This window comes from Enoplosus armatus, chromosome 21, assembly GCF_043641665.1.
Source record: "Enoplosus armatus isolate fEnoArm2 chromosome 21, fEnoArm2.hap1, whole genome shotgun sequence".
Classification (NCBI taxonomy): Eukaryota; Metazoa; Chordata; class Actinopteri; order Centrarchiformes; family Enoplosidae; genus Enoplosus; species Enoplosus armatus.
The window spans coordinates 8,845,938-8,868,531 of NC_092200.1; the positions used below are offsets into that span (position 1 = coordinate 8,845,938).

The 22,594-nt window shown below is 42.5% G+C and overlaps 1 protein-coding gene across 3 annotated transcripts in view; it reads right to left on the minus strand.

Annotated features, from left to right (window-relative positions):
- Positions 1-22,594, minus strand: part of LOC139304191 (serine/threonine-protein kinase OSR1-like) — a 37,123-nt gene that overhangs the window by 9,090 nt on the left and 5,439 nt on the right. For all 3 annotated transcript variants that reach the window (XM_070928073.1, XM_070928072.1, XM_070928074.1), the window contains 7 exons: positions 20,047-20,159; positions 14,663-14,771; positions 7,593-7,734; positions 1,475-1,530; positions 1,138-1,247; positions 630-731; positions 386-519 (listed from right to left, as the gene is read on the minus strand). In XM_070928073.1, coding sequence (XP_070784174.1) covers positions 386-519; positions 630-731; positions 1,138-1,247; positions 1,475-1,530; positions 7,593-7,734; positions 14,663-14,771; positions 20,047-20,159 — 766 coding nt within the window. The remainder of the gene's footprint in view (positions 1-385; positions 520-629; positions 732-1,137; positions 1,248-1,474; positions 1,531-7,592; positions 7,735-14,662; positions 14,772-20,046; positions 20,160-22,594) is intronic.

Sequence of the window (22,594 nt, forward strand, 5' to 3'; positions counted from 1 at the left end):
CAGAATGACAATAAATGGGTTGTGTTCACTTTATACCACCAATCATAGAAAAACGTATTTGTTGTATATAAACATACATTTAACAGAACAAATGAAACATAGTGAAACAAAATGATTGTGGTCAGGGCAATGAAAGTAATCATATGCTGCTTTGCTTAACATGTGTTAAGTCGTGTAAATCAGTTCTACTAACTGTAAAGTGACTGTCCAAGACGGCACATATGACATGCTTCTTTTTTTTTTAAATTAGCATTTAATTACCATACAGATGAGGCAAAAACATTGATGCCATTGATTAAACATATCTACTGGGAGCCACTGCAAAGCTTTATGTGGTGGATACACAGATACACAAGACTTTATGTGAAGGCATTACAATCAACACCTTTTCTCTGGGTCCTTCTGTAGACACAGCGAGATCATCTTCCTGAAGGATTTGCCGTATTTCTTTACCATCTCCTTGTCTGTGATGGCGGTCTCCAGGGCTGGGGGGTCATTCTGCAGTGTCAGCATCAAGACCTGAAGAACACATTTAGTCAAAAAAAAAAAAACTTCAGAACTTCACAAGTTGTTGACTTTGCATTTGTTCCATGTCATTAACTACTTTGATTGATCCACAGTGTTCTCACCTTCATTGGCGGGTATTTGTGATAGGGTGCAGCCCCCGTGGCGAGCTCAATGGCTGTGATCCCAAAACTCCAAATATCTGCTTTGAAATCATAACCCCTCACCTGTAGAAGCAGAATCACATATCATCAACCTTTACAGATCAGCTCTGCCTTCGTCTTGTGTTGATATGAGAGCCACAAACTCAAATTCAAAAACACTGGGTGGGTTTGTTCTCGGAGTAGACAGCTAAAAGCCAGACAGTTCTTGGGGTGGAATTTCAGCATTTAAAGTCGCATGTAATCTGCAAGTTCAGGCAGAGTCTTATTGTATGGTACTTGAGTGATTAGTCACAGTAGAGGTGATCAGCTATGGCCTCAGATTTCTAGAATAGTGTCAGTAAAAAAAATGGCTGCTTCATTAGCAATTAATATTGAATGTCTGTTTTTGCCTGCTAACATAAAGCTGTATCTGATTGTGAGTTTACTGTTGCCATGGTTACTTCTTGGCTCCCTGCTAAAGACAACCAACCTGCTCCATGACCTCTGGGGCCATCCAGCACGGCGTTCCCACAAACGTCTTGCGCACTTTATTTCGAGTGATGTCACCACCTGTGGCTAGAAAGGCACTGACGCCAAAGTCTGAAGGAAGGGACGAGAGACAAAGTAAGTCAATAATGGTATTGTCAAGAAAGTTACATCTTCCACAGACTAGGCCTCCTGTGCACAAATACACTGAGATATTGGAACAGAGTTGGCAGTCTAACAGGGGTAAATGAGGTTACAGCACAACACAGCTACTTCTTCACACCTAATCTGGGTCACTAGTGACAGCTGCTGAAAGGTGGCATTGCCCTTTGGCCAAATACCTGCAATTTGTACTGAGCCATCATCCCCGAGTAGAATGTTTCCAGCCTTAAGATCTCTGTGAAAGACAAGAATTTGTACATCACAAAATGACTTCTCACACAGAGCTGTCAAAGACAAAGTGACTGAAGTAGCTCAGGTACATCAAACATGAACAAAGTCAGAGTAATGACACAGAGTTATTAAGTGGTTAGTTTATGTTTATTATGTCACAGACTCAATGCAAGCTTAGATCTCTTCTTTACTTGATTGCTTACTGATAACTTACTGAAAAGCTCAATTTTATACATCTTGGTACAATAAGTGGGCTTCAAAGCTTTTATCTTTCTGACACTCTGAGTTACTATTTTTCTATTATTTTAGACTTTATTAGCACCACACACACACACAGTCTGTAGTTAATGTGTTCATTCCTGTTCAGCCTCCCCTGGTGGTGATAAGAGGACTCAGCAGGGACAGCTGTCTGACTGCCTGTCTGCTTCCGTGCGCACTCGCATACAATTACCCAGACTGCCACACAGAATGAATTCTGCAGCCGCACCAGCCGGCCAGAGTTGTCATAGCAACAGACTTCCAGAGATAAAGTCGAAGGGTCAAGTTAAAGGCAAGGAAAGAAAAAGTAAGGATGGCAGCAAGGTCACTGAGGACAACAGTCTGTTCTGTCTGCTGTCAGGAAGTGAATGCACATTTTAAAGAGAATAACAGGAGAAAGACTTTGACAGGACAAAGAACACCAAAGTGGTACAACCCCACAACACTGTCAGCCATTACACAATCTTGAACGACTTCTAACAGATTTCATTTGCACAAATTATCCTGAGGCAGATGTTTAAACTATGCTGACAGGCAGGCAAATGATTCAAAAGAGATGCAGTCTCAACAGCTGAGCGGTTCACCTTGCTACCAGATGGGGGCACTGGAGTAAAAAGCTTGCCGCTTTAGCTGAGAGACAAATGCTGTTGGATCATTCCAGCAAACAAATTGGTCTCAATGAATGTAAAAATAGACTGGTCTTTGGAGTACTGGTGACATGACACAGCTTCCAAGAAACAAAGGCTCACTGTACCACTTTATTGGGGATATAATTCAAACCATACAGACTACAAACACATGCCAAATGGGGGGGGGGGGGGGGGGACAGAGACAATTGTGATGGTTGGAAAGATTCTTGTGCTTCTCAGACAAGAATACTGCTGAAGCATTCTTACAACTTGAAATGAAAGCTGAAACTTCCTCTGGATTATTAAAAAAATATATCACCTGGGTTCCTGGACTCTTCCTGAGGCCCCACTTTTGCGGCAAAAAAAGTGAAGGAGGTGGAGTCAGCAGTTAAGCACCCCTTCTGCTGTAGCTACAAGTTGGAAGTACAATCTTTTACGAGAAACCTACTCAAGACACACAATGTGCTGAGGGGACTCAAGGGTGTGCAGGTCACAGTTCAGATCTTTGTGTGTAGATACCTCTTTTACTAAGAGTGTTCCAGTAAAACACCACACAGACAACAGATCTCGTAGCGACAGAGGTAGGAATGCAGCATATGTGACATATTAGGACCTTTGGTTGAAAGCAAAGATGGGGATTTCCACTGCAGGATAATGATATGTATCCAGAATCAGACTGGGATACTACATATGACAGGGTATTAGCTGACTGCATTGGACCCTTCTCTACAACAGTGTGTTTTCAGTAATCCGCTCAGGCAGAAGGAGTCTGCGGACTACATGTGGCAAAACTCTGATGTGCATTTCTGTCTAGACGAGTTCAATTACGTAACTTTCACACTAGGGATGATGCGGAGGAAGGGAAAGGGTGGATGAGAAACGGACAGCATTTGCTAGTAGCTTTGAAAAACCACGTCAGAAATGTCTGCTGCTGTACGGACCTCTGGGCTCCGTGACTCTCTGGCTCACGGTCACTTCACTGCCCTGACATAACAGCTTGGTGATATCAGGTCACAGTACCTTCCAGTTTCTTGCACTCACTGCTTCTGCTTAATCAAGAACATGCTCAGCCTCTACCTTGGGTGTTAGAACATACATGGGATGATTTACGTCTAGTAATTTGAGATGTTGCTTTTTAAGGATTAGAGGGGAGGTGCACCACCTGAGGTTGAAAGACAAGTCTGGGAGTATCCCAAAATACTTTTCCTCGTTTACACAACCACTGTCCCTCTCTTGGTGGGCCCACTCATGACTTCTAGTGCTTGTGATTCAGGGTTAGCCTGGGCTAATGATGTACTGTATTTTAAGGAGGTATTGTGGGTTCAGTCCAATTAACCACTCTGGCCATGTCACAAGACCTGCAAACCTATCATCTCACTTCTCACATTTGTGCAAGAAAACACAGTGAAAGTTAACATCTAACAAGATTTAGAGCCTACATCCATGCTAGCGGCTCTATGAGGGATAACAGTGCTTTGAGCGAAATCACTGAAGTCATTAGGATTCTGCACCCCATGTCATGGCAATCCATCCAACAGATGGTGAGATATTTCAAGCATGACCAAAGTGGTCAACCGACTTCTACCGTGGCTAATAATCAAGATCAAGCTTGAATGACAAAGTCTTTAGAAGACATTTTATTCAAGTTGTTAAATTAATTCATTAGTGAGGGACTTTGTGGGCTCAAAGAGTTTTTGTTTCACATACTACGTCAAGATAAGTTTTATGAGAATTAAAAGTTTATAGCTATTAGTCAGAACCATTTTACAACCACAGTGAGTTATTTCATTTCCCACTGTCTACATATGACTCTATATGACATCATCAGCTTGTTCAAATTCACAAATGAAAACAAACCTCTGAGAAATAACTTAAATATTATCTTAAGGTGGATTTTCAAAGACATATGCTCCATTAACCTATGAAGCTGCATCATTCACAAAAAGTGATCAAGGCCACCTGATTGCGTCCCTCCTGCACTCATTCAAGAACCATGAAGGCTATGGTTCACTGCAGCAGACTGTAATGCTCTGAGAAAAAGGCTGCAGAGTGCAGACAGTCATTAACATTCACAGGAGAGGAAGAGGAGGAGGAGGAGGGAGGAGGTGGTGACACAATGCACCATGCAAGTTCAAAGAAATACTGTAGCGGAGAGGAAGAAAGCCAACCTGCAGTTTAAGTCCCAACTACTAGTCATCCTGCCATATGTTACAATAGTTTGTGGGCTTGAGCCAGAAGAATAATATTATTTATTATCTTATATAATAATATTTCTATGTGTTAAAGCACATTAAAGCCTATCACAAATGTTCAAAACATTTTATTTTGTAACCTAAATATATTGATAAATAAACAAGATATGTGCTCTCTTCATATTTATGACCTACTGGTAGCCAGGTGGGAACAGCCACGGTATGAAACTGTCAAGAAGATTTATCATTCTCATCTGGCAGCCCTCACACCTTGCAGCTCCACCGGATCACATCCTATGACATCACATCCTGGTGCCAGGCTCGCAGTGCCCCTGACAGGGCTGTAAAAGAGGGTTTATGAGACGCCCTATGGGTCCCCTATGGAGATGAAATACCTCCCCTCTTTTAACCGTGCCCTTTTTGACCACAAAAATATCTTCCCTTTGCGTTCCTATTTTGATTGCTTTCTCCATACTGCTGAATTTCATTCTCATCTGTTTTTCCAAATAAATGTTGATGTCTTATTTTGTCAATTTTCCTTTAATCCACAACAAAAGACTATCTGCTCCCAGAGGCTGCATAACTACAGCCATTGCCTGATCATTACTAAACCACATACAAGTAATTTGCCAGGCTCTCAGAAGACGTGAGGTTTCTGAGATGAGTAAAGCAAAGAGCTCCCCACAACAATAAGATCACTGCTGTCTGGGGGGGGCTTTCCAATAATTACCTTGCAGGCTGAATTTCTAATATTCAACTAACAAAATCGAGATCGGGTATTCCTCTCTTGATGTGTGCATGATGTCTACCTGCTGCTCAAGTTAGAGGACAAGTGTCACCTTTGAATCACTGACTCTCCGAGCTGCTGTGAATGTGGAGGTGGAGCAGTTCGCTGTCTTGTGGTAAATGTCTCTGGTCGATGGCTACAGCCCAGGCTGCGAGACTCTAATTGCTTTTTCTGCCATCCTGGGCTGGATGGAACATATCATGTGACACTTTCCCTCCTCGTCAAGCCTCACCCCCTTGACTCTCTCCATCACCCCTGCCCTGAGGCTCCGACTCATATGATCCAGCTTACACAGAAGTATCACACACGGGCATATGCGCACGTTTACATCAGCAGACACCGATCACACTGACCGTGGCCTCTCCATGTTCAGTGCTACTGGATTATCTCACATTTCGTTTTTCACAAGTCACACCTCAGAGCCTGGGGTGGGCAGACGTGATGAATGAATGATCTATTAATGATTCCCTCACGTCTCCTTGGACAGAGCACAGAGTTGACGGCAGGTTTTACTCAGGAAAAACATTACCCTCTCTCTGGCAGTGACCGATAACCCTGTCACATTATGCTGAAAGTGGATACTTAAATGCTGCAGCAGATATATACCGCAGTGGAGCTTCCATTTAATTGACACAGTAATTTAAACAGTGTTCATGCTAATTCCTTACATCTCTACCTATAGTTTCTATAGGATACAGCAGATTTCTAACTAGCAGGTTAATGAGCTGATGCTTCATCTACATGGCTGAACAAAAAAACAACCCTCATCCAAGCCAAGTCAAAGACTTCGATCAAGCCTCTGTTTTTCATTGGCATGCTACTCTGGAAGCTGCTGAGCACTTAACCAAGCCGAAAAGCAATGCATTATTTACACATGCGGCCTGTCCCGGGCTATATGTGTGCCAGTGGGAGAGAAGAGGAGACGTTTGAAAAAGTGAGTAATGAATATTAAATACAGAAGAAACGGCGCGATGACTTCTACAGCCGGTGTTTCGACTGGGTTCACTGTAACAGCTTGAGTGCAGGGACTTAGTTGGGTCTTGAACTGGCTTAGAAGAGTGCTTTCAGGATCTCATTTCCTGTGGCACGCAAATCTGCCATTCACACATTCCATTAATGCATATTCATACAGCAACTCTTAAAGATTATCAGCCCGGAAGTGGAAGTCTACTTATATATTTTAACATAAAGTTGCTCAAACACTGAGGGCTTGTATCATGTGTCAAGATAGAAAGCGAGTGGACTGACTTTCTCATTCATAACCATACTTTAGCAGTGAGCCATAAACACATCATTACTGCTCCTTCTTCTGGAACACTCGTCACAGTCTCATCAGGGATGTATACTGCCTCGTCTCTATACAGATCCCTATGACACCCCTGACCTTTAGCAGTGAAAGTGGCAGTCTGAAAATGCCATCTCCTTGGTACAGTCATCTGCCTAGTCTGATGAAGAATACTAATAGCTTCCGTGCACATGCAACTTTGCATTAAACTACACACTAAGATCATGAATTCACAGGTTGCCAGAGATTTCCTAGTTACTTCTTTGACTAAGACAGAAGAAATATGTGACAAGATCACTGAAAAATGGAAAGAATATTAAGACAACAGATACCACACAATGATAAGTAGCACAAAATGATACAATTAGTCACTGTAATACATATAGACAGTTATGCTAATAAGTATATTAATAAACCCCAATGAGAGTAGGCATTAGCAAAGTGTATATGTAAAGACTTCTCCATATAACATGCATGAATTTATATGAAATATTAATATGAAATCTGCATCTTAAAAACACTGAATTATAGTAGTCTAAAAAAATGCTCAATTCCTCATTAAAATGTTAAATTAATCCAAATATTCATCTCATGTACAGCAATCTGCACTGTAGATGGAACCTCAGTGCTCAAAATATGATAATGAATGAATATTACTGTGCTCACAAAAAAAGTGTCAACACAGACGCCACTATAAAAACATAATGTCCCATGTAGTCAAGGTGGGGGACATAATATTAGTATGACACCTTTTAGGGGAGCAACAGAGAGGGGAAAGTCAGGGACAGAGTCACTTATTTCCGCTCCATAAACCCTCAAGGTGAAGTCTAATAAAGCCTCTGTGCTTTGTGGTAATGGGAAGGCCTGTGTCAGTTTTATTACGGTGCCAGAATGGAGCGCCATGAGTCTTGTTACCTGTGGATCTGTCCGTTCTTGTGCAGGTACTCCAGGCCCTCCAGCACATCTTTCAACACGGTGGCTATGCTGGGCTCGTCCAGGACGCCTGTCTTGTGTTCGCCTCGCGAGATGATATGCTTGATCACGTCCAGCACGGAGCCTGGACAATAACCACAGGACAGTGGTTGATAAAAAAAAGAACTTACAATGGCATGCTTCATTTTTCTTTGTTGAAAACTATATTTATGATTGTCAACATCAATGAGAGAAATAAAAACGACCTCTTTCAAATTGGCTGTGTAAATAAATTGTCTTGTTTCTGGTCTTAACTGATGATCCAGCTCAATGAGAAAGTCACCTCGGGCTAGCCTATATCATTTGTTAAGCCTACTCTAAACTAAAACGTATTTATGAAAACACACACTTCCTGGTGGATTGGCAGACATTCAGTCAAGATAATTTGTGTATAATCTTATATTGTTTGGATAAATTACATTGTGGGTACACAAATATCTTTTTTCCAGTTCCAGTAAGATGGATTTTATTGAAGGAAAAAACAAATGATTTAGCTGTGTTAAGACAAAGTCCTTTAACCATAAACATCACCATGACCTTTTAATTTGGCCATGGCAAAACAAACCAATAGCGGAGACAGAAAAACCAGAACATCATCGTGCATTCTTTAAAGGGTAAACCCGCTCTTAAAAAGAATTTATGTTGTGCTGGCTATAATTTTAGAAAGTCAGTATCTACAACTGTCATTAGGGGACATTTTTTGCACTTGGTCCATTGACTTTAAATTAGATTTACTTTGTGGGCTTACAGGATTTTTGTTTGAGGTTTTCCATCCAAATGAGTTTCATTTGGAAGTTGAGCTCACGGCTGCCAATCAGAAAATGTGCCCAGTTAAAATCACCATGGCTACTGTCAGAGTCATGTCCTTATTCGCTGTCTATAGATCAGCTCCAGGATTTCACTCTAGATGACATCATCATTACAGTCTGTCTGCTGTTCAGTTTAAATACAAACTAAGCTCTACAATAATTTAATGCATGTGAATTCTATTTTAGGGTGCATGTGCCTTTAATGCCTTTGGACCTCATGAAAGATAAGTGTGCATGTTAACATTTGGGGTTATAAGTCAAATTGTTGCTTTGTCTTTAGCTGCCCAGGCTGAATGGAGAACCAGTGTTGCTCTGCTCACTGACCTGGCAGGTCACCATGTCTCCCTCAGCCTGGCTCCTGCTGAATAAAAGGAGCGCTCGGGATGAAAAGTCAGACTGCTGTCAGTGTATGATTTTCTTTGTGCGACTTTCCAAAGAATAAAGAACATCTCTCTGAAAAGAGGTTTCAGTATTTGCATTCGGTATGACAGAAAATTGGGTGACACAGATGAATGGGGACAAAGCAGAGAAGCAAAAAGAATGCCACTTGCCTGACAAGCTGCATTGTGCTGCAGTGATACACAAACACAAACATCACACTGCCACACTGTCTATCTGTCCCTCCCTCTCTTGGTCACACACACACAGAGTAGCACTTGCAAACAAAGGCTGGAAATGGCCTTGTCAAGGTCCCGAAACACTGTCCATGACATAATTCCAGCACTAAATAGATTGTGTTTTAGCAACTGTGCCAGGCTTGGGGTGCACAGATATCCATTTGCTCAATCACTTCAGTATGTCCTCGCCTGTAGCACCAAGTCGAGCACTGCATTACCCACAGGAGCTGACGGTGACGGGCCACCTGAGACTAGACAGTGTTATTGCAGAGAGTCTTTTAGACACAGCGAGACAGAGAGGCAGAGTAAGAAGAGAGAGGGAGGGAGAGGAGTTCACCGGGTTCGTTGTGCAGTGACAGTGCGCGGCAGAAAATGTGATTCAGCAGCGAGGAAAAGAGACAAACCCATTCAAAGAGAGGACACATGAGGGAAGGTGGAAAAGGCAGCCTAGATGCGTGTCTGAGTGTGTGAGATAACGGGTGTATATGTGAGCCTGTGAGCGAGTGAATTGGCAAGAAGTGATAGGAGAGCGTAAGGAGAGCGCAGCCTCGTGTCTCTGATGTGACAGCTCTTTGAAGCTCATTGAGAAAAGGCAGCCTGTTTTTCTCTGTTCTCCACACACAGTTCCCTCCTCTCTCAATGCTTCTGCACTCAGTCTGATGTTCATCTCCTTGTCTGAAATGGCTGTAGGGAGGAGAGGAAATGACAAGAAGTCACAGGTGACATTGAGGGAAGGAGGGTGAGTGAACAGAGTCACGTTCAAGTGAGGGGCAGATGTAGTGCTAATGAGACAACAAATTAAGGTGTGATTACATGAGAAAGTGACGAAGCAGCTAATGTGCGGGGCCTCATCCTTGCTCACTCAACTGGATATGAAAAGTTACAGCCCTTCTTTATCTATACACCATTAAATAGTTTTTGGAAATACGTTTCTTTGCTTTCTTGCTGAGAGTTAGATGTAAAGATTGATGCTAATGTCTGTACGCTAAGTATTAAGCTACCACCAGCAGCCAGCTAATTAAGACTGAAAACAGCAGGAAACAGCGAGCCTGGGTTTTTCCAAAGGTAACAAAATCTGTCTACCAGCATCTCTGGACAGGCTGGAACCAGTTGCCATGCAAGAAATAGTTGTTTTTACACTTTGTTTTTTAAGGATTTAACAAAGGAGATACAACTTGTAAATTCAGTGAGCTTAAAGGCGGTGGCAGGTGGATTTTGTTACCTTTGGATAGAACAATGCTAGTGGTTTCCCCCTGTTTTCAGTATTCATGCTAAGCTAAGCTAACCAGCCACTGGATCTAGCTAAATATTTACTGTACAGACATGAGAGTGGTATGGATCTTCTAATCTAACTCTCGAAAGGAAAGCAAGTGTATTTTCCAAAATGTCGAACTTTTCCTTTAAGGGAATAGAAAAACGTTGGCAAAGGGTAAAGCAAGACAAATAGTGTAAAGTAAACACTTTTCCAGATCATAGATTGACAAGTCTCCTTTAAGCTGAGGTGGCACTGTGGGGAGAAAGTGCACAGCATGATGCAGGCTTTGGAGGATCACTAAATGCCAGCCTTGTCAGCCTCTTTCAAATTCATCTGATTGAAGTCTTCATGCCTCATTAGGTTGTTTCAACGTGCTGACACTGACTGGCAGGTTAACAATTCAAAAGGTTCATTTTGCATGGGAAAGACTACGGCTTCCAAGACAAATGACACCTGTTGGCCTGGTCTGAACGGTGCCTCTCCAAGCCTCAAGAGGAAGACTTTACACAAATCACAGGGAATAAATTAAGTCCTGACCGTGTAGTGCACTATAGAGCACACAAAAACTCAGGAAAATGTCAAATCATCATTTCAGTTACATGCTGGATTAGCCGGATCTCTCTCTCTCTCTCTCTCCCTGGATTTCAAACAAAAACATTGTCTCTACGGATCTGTGTGCCAGGACTTTAATATAACTCTACTTTATCCAGCAACATCACTTAAACCGTCTTTCTGTTCTCCAGGACAGAGCAGGAGGTTTGAGACTGTGGGAGAGGATGACAGAGTAAAAAAAAAAAGGGGGGGGGGGGGGGTCTACGAAGGAGATGAGCGGTGGTGCCAACTGTGCTAAAGGCCGATGGGGAATGCCAAGCGAAGTTGGAGGGGCAGAGGGAGGGCAGGCCATGGGAGGGACCGTGGAGAGGTGTAGGTGGTGCGAAAGGAAGGTGAAGAAGAGGATTGCTGGCTCAGACTGAAAGAAGCCTCCATCAAAACTTTTACTACATTACACAATTTTCTAGGGGGAAAGAACAATATACAAATGCGAAAAAAGGTAATTTTGCAAGTTAGAATTTCATTGTCTTAATGCTGTGAACCTGGAGTCACCATCACAGCTCCCTGTCAGCATCTTGGCAATAGTTCATCATGATGTGACAAATCCACTGGCTCCAAACTTGACAAAGTCTTTTCATATGCTAAATTCAAACAGTCAATAACAATCTGCCTTCAGCTGGATTCCACTCGATTGAGCTCGGCAGCAGTGATTGTGGGTCGGCGAAGGCTGCACACTAATCTCCTGGGAACACATTCCTCTGCTTGCTTTGGCATGACTCATATTCTGTCCCTGTAGCTTCCAGTGGATGTCTCTCCGATGTGATTTCACTGACAGGTTATGCGGCGCTCTAATGAAACAGTTGTTCACATGTCACATTCAGAACAAGAATTTCCTGAAAAGCCTTGCGCCTGCTGCGTACCTACCTCAAAACTCAGCTCTACAGGTTTGGCCTTGAATAGACTTACCAGAGAGGACGGCAGTCTTGATTGAAGATTAGGCCTTTTAAAGCTCTACTCATTTGGGTGAATAACATATGACATGAAGCCTACAATAGGACACTGTCCTGGGACCTGGGATATACATTACCTAAGAAGAATTGCCATTAACTTACTATTAACAATTTGCAAAATGGTTTTATGAGTTCAACAGTGTCAAAGATGACAGTAAGACTCTTACCTATGGAACTGTCAAGACTTAGGCAAAATAAGGGGAATATCACTAGTCAAAGTGGCATATCACTAAGAATTTGCATATGACACTAAAACAAAAAATTTGGTATTCATATTTTAACCACAACCATGTATTCATTACTTTTAGTGATCTAGTTTTGTAAAGATATTTTTTGCTTGCTAGCTAGTTTTTACTACATGTGATGTTTTGGTCTTACAGCTAAGGTCAACGGGAGGCATGTCCTGTGCAGTCGTCATGTCGTAGCTGCCTCACGCCAATTTGTAATCCTATTTTCTTCCTAAAACACAAATATGTGGATATATAATGTATTTCTATATCTTTATCTTTTTAAGGAATTATAATTTCTATTTTTAGCTGAGATACTCCACAATCTTTCCACGTACCCCCTGGCAACTGCTGGGGGGGTACGCCCTGGGGTGCAAGTATCCCTGGATGGGAATCACTGTGCTAGTGAATAATAGTGGTATCTGCCAGTGCAACAGACATACCGTCTGTAAGTGCCATACGGCAGTACAACAGCAGTGGCATACCGGTAAGAATGGGTGCATGCCTCAAAACGAGTAGCATGCCATCAGCATGAGTAAAATATAGCATATCCAAACTTGTGAGTGTTCAAAGACTGCAATTATTCAGTAAAAGACACACCTCTATATGCTGTAGTAACTGTTTCTATGTCTAATGCAACACATTGCGAAACAAACATTATGACATGAAGTAGTATGTAGCCTAACAGCATTCTTCTCTATTAGGAAGGAGACCTGTAGGAACGTACTCTGCTGCTTCATCATACAGCACTTTTCAAACAAAAACTGCTTTGTCAGATCAACTGTCAAGCTGTTATCAGTCTTTCAACAGACACAAGACACAAGACAGGATGGAGTCGGAGGGTGGAAGGTTTCTTACGCTCCATCAAGCCAGAGGAGCAGACAGGAGTTGGCCTTCCTCTGGGCTGGTATGCTCTGCCCTGCGGAGTGATGGTCTATAAACCTGACCTCATTTGAGGTCTGTCTCCACGGCAGACGTTGCCATGGCCATCATTTAATTACTCTGCACAATAAAACTCAACATCAAGGGCCTCTGTTTAACTAGGATAAGGGGAATGAGAGAGGCCATCTTAAGCGGTGTCTGCTCCTGCTGTGAGGCTGGCCGCCTGCTCAAGCGTCGCTTGGCGGGCACTGTGCCCCCGGGCCCAGCTGCAAGGCGGCTGCCAAGCAGCTCATGACTCGAGTGTATCCGAGGGAGCCAGGCATGCCACCTGGGCACTATCCGTTATAGTGGGACGCCGTTTACACACGGGGCCAGAGAGGAACAAGGGAGGGTAGAAACAGATTATAATTGTTTAGTGTGTGGATGTATCTGTGTACACTTGTATGTGTATAATTAAGTGTGTGAGACTGAAAGCTGGATTTGGAAAAATGTTTTGTCTCTCTGTAAACAGAAGAACATTACTTCAGGCTGTCTTCATCTAAGGAGCCCACTGCTTGTCAAATGTCTGGCACAGGACGCCTTCATCTACTTGCTGTTTGTGTCTAGGAACCCTCACAGGTCTGGCGTAAAAGCTCTTCTCCCTCACAGGCTGATCCAGGAGCACAAACACTCTATTAGATACTATAACGTAATGTTTCTGGTGAAAATAAAAACGAACAAAACAATAAGAAGCAGATGTAATCGTTGCATTTTGAGGTCTTTCTCTCCATGGTGGCCTTGTCTTCATGCTCCTCTCACTAGTTAATTGCAGCGCTGCCACATGGGTGCCATGACGCCGGCCTGCGGGCTGTTATTACCTCTGCCCTGTCATTAGCTCCTGCACTGTACTGAGTTAAAGCCCGGAAAGAGCTGCAGCTCACACGGGACACAATGAGGATCAGTGCTGTCACATTCCCTACAATCACAGTTAACATCACCGGCAGTAAGTAGCCCAGCTCTTCCTACTGCCCCTCTCTCATCTCGAGGGGCCCTGCCAAAAATTCTGGGCCCCCCTGATATGACTTTAAGGCCAGAAGTATACCCCAAACCAAACCGTATTTGATGTGTTCACAAAGCTTATCAAACGTAAATAGTGTAGGGTATCTGCGAGTCCATCGCTGGTTGTTTCTTTTGGCCGATTTTTGTCATTTAATTGTGCTAATTTAATAGTCTGCCTCCTCGAGAATTCAACTCTGTAAATAATTACGCTGTAAAGTGCAATTCAAAGCGTGTGTGAATAGGAACTGGCAACTGGACCATATTATGAGTCATATTATGTACGTTCTCGTTGCACTGATCAGGACATCGACTAAATGACAATTAAGCAATCTCACATTAAAGGTTGCGGATGTCAGAGGATAAGGTGAAGGCAAAGAATAAGTGGGGATTCCCCCACCACCTACGCTGGTAGTGGCTGGTTGGATATAGCAATTGCTATTACAATCACTGCCACTCAAAATCTGCTCATTTGACCCCTTATCTTGAAATTGGAAATGAAAAAACTGAGATTAATATCTTTGCCTGTGCAGGGTCTAGACATTCAGACTGACAGGCAGAGGTTGAGAGATAAGAGATTGGATGAATGATGGAAGAGGAAAGCTTTGGAAGAGATATGCACTTACCACCACTGAGCAGCTTCATCACCAGCCACAGCTCATCCTTTACCACGAAGGAGGTGTAGTAAGACACGATGTTGGGGTGGTGGCACTGGCTCATGGCCTGAATCTCTTTCTGTTAGAAGAAAAAAAATGAAGGGACAGAATCCAAAGAATCAGAATTGTACAAACCATTTAGATGATCTTATGATAATTTGTTTATTTGTCATTGACCTGATATAACTGGTGCATGACTTTCATGATTTATTAGTCCCACTCCTGAAGCAGCAAGCAAACAACCATCTATAGCTGTTAACAGTTGTGGTGGTAGTGAGATGAAATGATAAATACACAATATACCTTCCTTATGTTTTCATACAAAACCCCTAGTGCCTAGCTATTCTTATTTGGCTCCCACAAAAAGGTATGAGATTAGCCTGCAGGAAATAAACCAAACACAGTCACAATAAATGCCCATTCCTTTGATGCTGCAGTTATTCTTGAAATTTAATGCGATACTTAGGATCTTAATGACGTCAGTCGTCAGAAGAGAAATAGGCTAGGTCAATATAATGCATATCTATGCAGAAGTGAAAAACAGCCGGTGCTCAGCCCTTTATACAGCTCTCTTTCTGTGTGTGTGTTTGGAAAGCAGGGGAGCTGAGGTAATGTTGGCACACAAGTCTTTGGCATCAAACCCACATGTAAGGGGGGATCAATGTCAAATTTACCAATATGAGTCAAGTACAGAGAGGTCCAGGGTGTGTTTGCACATTGCATCTTACTATGTATTTCTTCACTATTGATTGAGTATCACTCCCCTTTCCCCAGTCTTTGTGCTAAGCCAGACCTGCAGTATCTCTGTACTGGATCCACGGAGGAGAAATCAATATCGACCTTCTCATCTAATTATGGGTTTCCACCACAAACAACCATATTTCTCAAAATCTCAGTGTTATTTAAAATAGCTAGTGAGTGTTCTACCATGACAGGTGTACTCATCAACTGAGGAACCTTAACACTCGAGCTGAGAACATTTGTTAAAGGCATCAATCAATAGGTGCTTGTGGGTCAAAAAATAAGCAATCAAAGGCTGATGTTCCATCAGCATAAATGCTTAGCTTACACAATGTGCATTAGCAGCAGTAAGCCTCCGATGCAGAGTCATCACTACTGAGCTCGTGGCCTTCAGTGAGGCCAAGAGAGGCTAGGGCAGGCAAGTGACATCATGATGCCTTTAGAAAGCACTTGACAAAAGAGGGTTAAGAACATGAACTGAGTCATAAAAAGGGTGGATACAGACGGAAACAAAGAAAATTGGACCGTGTCAGGTACAGACGTGTTTAAATGCACACAGATCCGTAGAGACAACAGCAAGTTAGAGCATCAGTCAAAAAAAGGGGGAGAGCCTGAGACATTTTCTGAGCACAAAGTTCATGAAACAATCTTTTAACCAACAGGTGAGCTCACACACCACTCCCCTCCCAAACTAAAGCCGTTTTTGATTATCGAGCAGTCTAATAACTTCCAGTCTGCCGGGCCAGACGGCGAGCTCTGTGGGTTGTCTCCCCTATCATTCTTTCTCTGGACACTACAGGCTGAGAGAGAACAATAATGATATAGCCTGTTGGCTGCTAACTGGCTTCAGTGGAGCCTAACCCCCCCTCTGTTCTCAGCACAGTGGAAGAGGCAGGTCACCGCAGCTCTGTGGGCCAGGGTAACCCCAGAAAAGAAAAACAATGGGATAACAGGGAGGATATCGTGCTCTGGCAGTTGGCAGGTTTTCCCATCTTTTCCAGCAGACAATGTGTGAATCAGAGAGACTCTTTGTTGTGGGGATTAGGTCACTGTAAACCTATGCTGCAGCAAAGACAGTGGAAATGCTCTCATCGCTTAAACCCATTCATATTTTATCTTTCTGTGTAACCTTCAACGTGTAACCTTTGACATTTGATGAAAAAATTTGCTTTGTGAAAATATTTTTGCAGGACATCTCAACGCTGACTGGAAAACTAAGAGAAAAATAGCCTCTACATTAGAACCAGTCATGTAAAGGTACATCAGTTGTATTGTATGGCAATCTTTATCAAGAGCTAAAGTTCATCCACCCAGTCTATGAAACCATTAAGAAAAAACACTTCAGTCAAGGACACACGCCAGTCTTTTTATTTCTTATAAATGAAGAATTTCTCAGTTCATTTTACCGGCACTCAAAATGCACAAGTCTAAGCCTCAGTGGCACATTTATACATCTAACTAAGTGTCAATTGCAGCTTTCCAAGTCACAAAGTGATGCCTTTAAACCATCAAATATTTGGTGTTTCTACTTAATAAATGACTTTATCAATTTATCAAAATTGTATTTGAATTTTCTGCCAAAATATAATTTCAATATAATGAACAGAAACGGGGAAATACTTGTTCCAAACAGTCTTTCTTTTTGGCCTTTGTGTTTGGTTGTGGGTGTTGCAATGACCTCATCCTGAAACACAGTCACTCTGAGCAGTTTTATCTAAACCATCCGACCTGTAAAACCACAAGTGACGCACCTGTCTGTACAATACAAAAGGTTGACATATTTTCTCTCAATCTTAAGTCAAAGCTTCTGGCATGAGAAGCATGATTTAACTAAATCTTTTTTGTGGAGGACCAGCAGGCAGACGGGAGGCAAAAAGAAATCTGATCAATGACAACATCAGACGGCCACTCGTTCCACCCATCTAATAAAACTGATTCCCTAATGGAAATCACATTGGTTTATAGAGTCAGTAACCTTTGTCTCATATCTCCTCCTTACAAAAAGTGAGTAAAATAGGGCATTCCTTGTGACATGAGTGAGGTCACTTTGGTTCATTTAGACAGACAAAATAGATTCTCCAGGAAATAGACACGTCCACATGGCAAGTTGTGTTTTTCTATGTCAGGCCTGATCTTTGCAGTATTTGGCGTGCCTGAGGACCTTGAAACTGAGCAAAAAAATAAATGAGCTATTGTCACAAACTGAATACAGTGCTCGGTCACAAACTGGTGCCACAGAATCACACTGATGGCGGACACACAGAGAAGCCACTATAGAAGCAATGTTACGTCACTATCAGTTACTCAGAGCCTAACACACACTCACTATGACCCAATCTCCCTGCACACATACACACACTGCTGATTGATAGGAAAACTAAAATGTGATCTTAATGCTGAGAAGACAAATATACCTCTGAATCACTCCCTTTAGATTCAGACTTCCTGTGACAGAAATGACTACTTCACCTCAACTCTATCCGTATCTTTCCTCACTTTGATCTCAGGGTGATTTAAAGTAAAAAAAAAAAAAGATTGGTATTGTGTTGTAAATCAGCTATTACCACATGGGAACACTATCAACAATATCGTTGATCAAAATGTTCTCATATGTTGCAAGTAAAGCCATTAGTTGTAACAATTGTGTAATTATGCAACAGGATATTCAAACTGCACCACGCTCAAGTTGTAAACAAACCTCCTCCTCATCTGATGTAGCTTGAGTCATTCAAAAGTGCCTGTCCATCAAACTGCTGTACCAGGAATAACTACAACATACCACTGCACATGGAGACACAGAGACATGATAGATTATTGCTTTTCTGACATTAAAAGAATTTCACAGGTAAGATTAAAGACCTTTAAAACTGGTGGCATCCCCTTTTAAAGGCTGCCTCTTTAGAGAAGCAATCTGGGTTCAATTTAATGCTTCCTCTACGTTTAACCGGGTACCCAGCAGGCTGTGGAATTGGGGGGAAAACCACAGGCAGGAAATCCGACCTCGCTGTATTCCATGTGACCGCCTGCTCTGAGAATCCGGGAGCAACATTCCCCTGATTCATCCTCCAGAAATTGGGGGTGGGGGGGTGGGGAAGGGCTCCTCTTCGGTTTAGTATTGCCAGTGCGTTATGAAAAACCTGCCAGTAATCTCTAGCCATGATCTTCCACGCATATGTATAGGTTTACACAATATTTATTTCCCATAGGTTACTTTTGGCCGAGAACTACGAGAGACGGCTGGAAAAATCTAATCAATCAGTCTTCTGGTCTAACTTAACAACAGCTCCTTTCCCAGTGTCAGACCAAAACCTGACATCTGGTGCATGTGGGTGCTCTGGAACAAAAGTGTAACTGACAGCTACCACACAGTTTTGCCCTAGATTGTGCCCAAGCCAAGTAGTGTGGCCTATTGAACAAATCTCATGCCTACTGTAAAGTTACCGGCAAATTAAAAATATAAATCGCTTGACAAATACAAACTGTACATAAGGAACTCCTTGCCATCTCCAAGTCGCAAATGAGCATCTCATCATCTCTATGCGCAGGGGAGCTTGATATAATCCTTCCACCTCTTAAGCTAAATCGTAAACCACATGTCATACAGTAAAATGATGTGCCGAACCGTGGGTATAAAGACAATACAGCCGTCAGGAAGATGTCCTGTGGTGGTCTAATAGTTTCCTGGCAATAAGTGGAGTCCTCCTTCAGAGAACAACCAGTATAGTGTTTGAAGTGACAGGGATGATTGGAGGAGGGCTCGGAGAAAACGAGTAATGAAAAGCAGAGGTGGAACTAACTCCATCCACACGCGTAGACCACAGAGACAAAGCCCTATCTCGTGCTGCTGTGATCACACATGAAAAATAGTACAAAGAAAAGTCCAAATGCAATCACATTTAGTCATCCCTTTTGATGGTCAACATCTTTCCTAAATGTACTGTTAATAGTTTTTCTAGTATTGAAAAAGGAACAAAAAAGGTCTTTGGGGAAATATTAGAAATGCTTCTTTTTGTTTCAGCCGGCTGGAGGGGCGTGTCGGAGTCTGTGTTTGATTGACAGCAGTTGGTAGGCTGCCTGAGTGCCGGTGTTACACCGTAGTGAACGACAGACAAAGTTGCACTGTAGCCCAGACAGCGTGTTGTTAGTAGTATTGAACAGTAAGGACCACAACTGCATCTATCCAGACTTAAAGTCACATTTGCAGGTACGTCCACATGCTGTTTAATGCGCTGCAGCTGAGCAGCTAGGTTAATTAGCTATCTAGCCAAACTGACAGTGCCGCGTTAGCAGTGCACTTTTCCACAGTGAATGTTTGTTTGTTTCTCGTTCAACAAGTTACGGTGCAGAACTAGACATGTGTTCATGTTTAGATAAGACGGAGACGTCTGTGGCTGTATTGAAATAAGGTGTCTATCTTCGTCTACATAGACGGATAACAAAGCAGTATTCTGTCGAATTAATGCAAAACTAGGGAGCGCCATAATGAAACCCAAAAATATACATTTCTCCCTTTTGGTTTCTGAGGAGAACACAGGACAACTGATTCACAGAGCAGAATTTCAGTTGGGCTTTCAATCTAATATGCCTTTACTGCAGTGTTGTGTGTGTCTTACCAGGAGTTCATCCATACTAGTCTGGCACTTCTCTAGGTTGATGCGTTTGATGGCCACCTTCTCCTTGCGTGGTATACAGTAGGCCGCTTGAACCACTGCTGTGGCCCCACTCCCTAAAACAGTCAGGAAAACAACATATTATCACCTGTATTATGATTCAATATAACATTACTCTTCTCAGGCAACAAGAGACTGTCAGTGCTGATGTAGAGCCCAACTTTTCATTTCAGGTTATATTCACATCCTTAGTCTGCCCAGGTTTCTTTTAATTGTTTGCCCCACCTAACCCCCGTCTACATCCGATAATAATGGCTACTGTAGGATAATAAACCTAACTTTTACCATTACCTCCAAATCCTCCGGAGTTCAAGAAGGTTAAGTACAGTTCTGCTTTGACAGTTCATCCGATTTATCTTTGGTACAGCTTAACTGTCTGTTTATCAATTATGAATCGGCTTTCTCAAATCCTGCCTGATGGAGCGGGTCTGACTGGGGTCGGTGACTCTGCTAAACGAGGCTCATCCCCAGGAGGCTTGGTGAAGTTTGGTTCTTATACAGTTCAGAAACTTTCACTTTTTCACTTCATCACTTTTTCTGGACCTTATTCCCTTGGCACAATTTGAAGATTTTGATCACTGAAAACTGGCAATTATTCTTTTACAACACCAAATAATTACAATCCAGAACATGACAGTAGCTCTAAAACTAGCAATATATGTAGTACATAAGTATATATGTACTTTGCAGAACACAAACCTTGTCGGATCATAGCAACAGTGGGAAGCCTATGCAAGTTTATACCACCACAACTACTATTTTGATGTACAAGCAAACAACACATAGATTACAATCTGATTAGAGCTTAAATCCTACAACACTGGGCTAATCCTTATTTTGAATGTGTGACAGTCAGAATAAAAGCTTGTAAAAAATCCTCCCCAGGAGAGGTACGCCTGTTGTTCCTGCATCGTGTGAGGTCATTTCACTGCCCCCGCAATGCTCTTATTTGACGCCATGCAAGGCAAAACACACAAAGCTGTTTCCACAAGATCTCTGGAGTATACGTGACGCTGTGCAATGCTGGGAGCACATTCTCCTCTGGCAACAGGCTCTGGTGAGTGAAAGAGCGAGAGGTGAGTCGGTCCGCCCTCCAGTAAGCTTTTCCTAACCTCCCTCATCTTAGCTATGCCCAAATATTAACAAAGTGCTCATTGTTTGGAGTTTTCATTGAGCCAGTGGTGTATGGAGGTTTAAAAAAAGGCTATATTAAAGAAAAAACTCAGTTCCCTGATTTTAATTAAAAAGTAAAGCTGTCCCTGAAGACGTGACCGCTTTTTCTTTAACTGTTTTCATTCATGATAATTATGACTTCAGGCTGTATGAGAGAAACAGAGAATAAAACAGCATACATCTATTTAATATCGCTGAGATTGAAATGAACCACTAGCTCTTGCTCTCTAAGATAATCCAATAAAATTGCAATTTCCTTGTAATTTTCTAAAATTGATAGACAATAACAGTCACGTTAATTGTCATATGAGTGTGAAAGTCTACTTCCTACAGATGTAGTGGGTGCCATCTATTCACTGGCAACCTCTGATAATGTGTGGTTGGCCCTGCTCAACTCTCCAGCATCAAATAATAGCAGGTCACTCCGCCATTGCTCAAAACGAAGGGGCTGAACAGTCGTAAATATATCCCCCATCCCCCTCCCACCACCACCAGCAATACCTAACAAACCTCTGGAGGCTGGCCAGTGATGGGGAGCTCAGCCCTGGCTGGACCTGTACTGTACACAACGGAGTGAAAATTCCTCCGCACAAACAAACAGCCAGTCGTCAGGGCTGGCCGGCCAAGCTGGAGAGCATGTGCGCTTGTATGCGTGTGTGGAGAGGATGAAAAAGGGGGAGATTGTTGGGTTTGCAGCAGGGAAGGTCAAGGGGCACCACGCCGTTTAGACTGAGGAAGCCCAATCTACCACCTAGTTGGGACCTTGAGTTAATATAGACCTGATGCTCTTTGATATTTGCTACTTTCAAGCTTAGTACAAGGTTATTCTGCTCAGAGTAGTCATGTCTCTACTATTTGTATCCAGTTACATGATTATTCAATACTTCACGAGGCCATTGAGGTTCTAACCAAAGCTGTAAATTGAGTAATTATACTATGATGCACACAGGGTTAATGCAAACCACTCCTGTCATCATATTCTCTAACCAAAGTACCAGTAATCATCAGCCTGTAGACCTTATTATAAAGGCATTAAATACAGACACAAGTCACAAAAACGTCTGATCTTGTAAAATAAGCCACACATCGCCAAATCTCTGGCATTCACACAGAAAACATCATCACCACCCTCTCAATCAGAATGGGAGGAAGCGCACTAAAAGAGCCATCCTCACAGAGGCAAGCACTGCAGTAATGCCAGGGCTTTGAAAGAGTCAGGCCAACATCTAATCTGCTAAACAGTCTGGCACAGCATAAAGGCTGCATATCAAGTAGGAGGTGTTTTTCCCCCTTTTTGTAAATTAATTGATAAACAGAT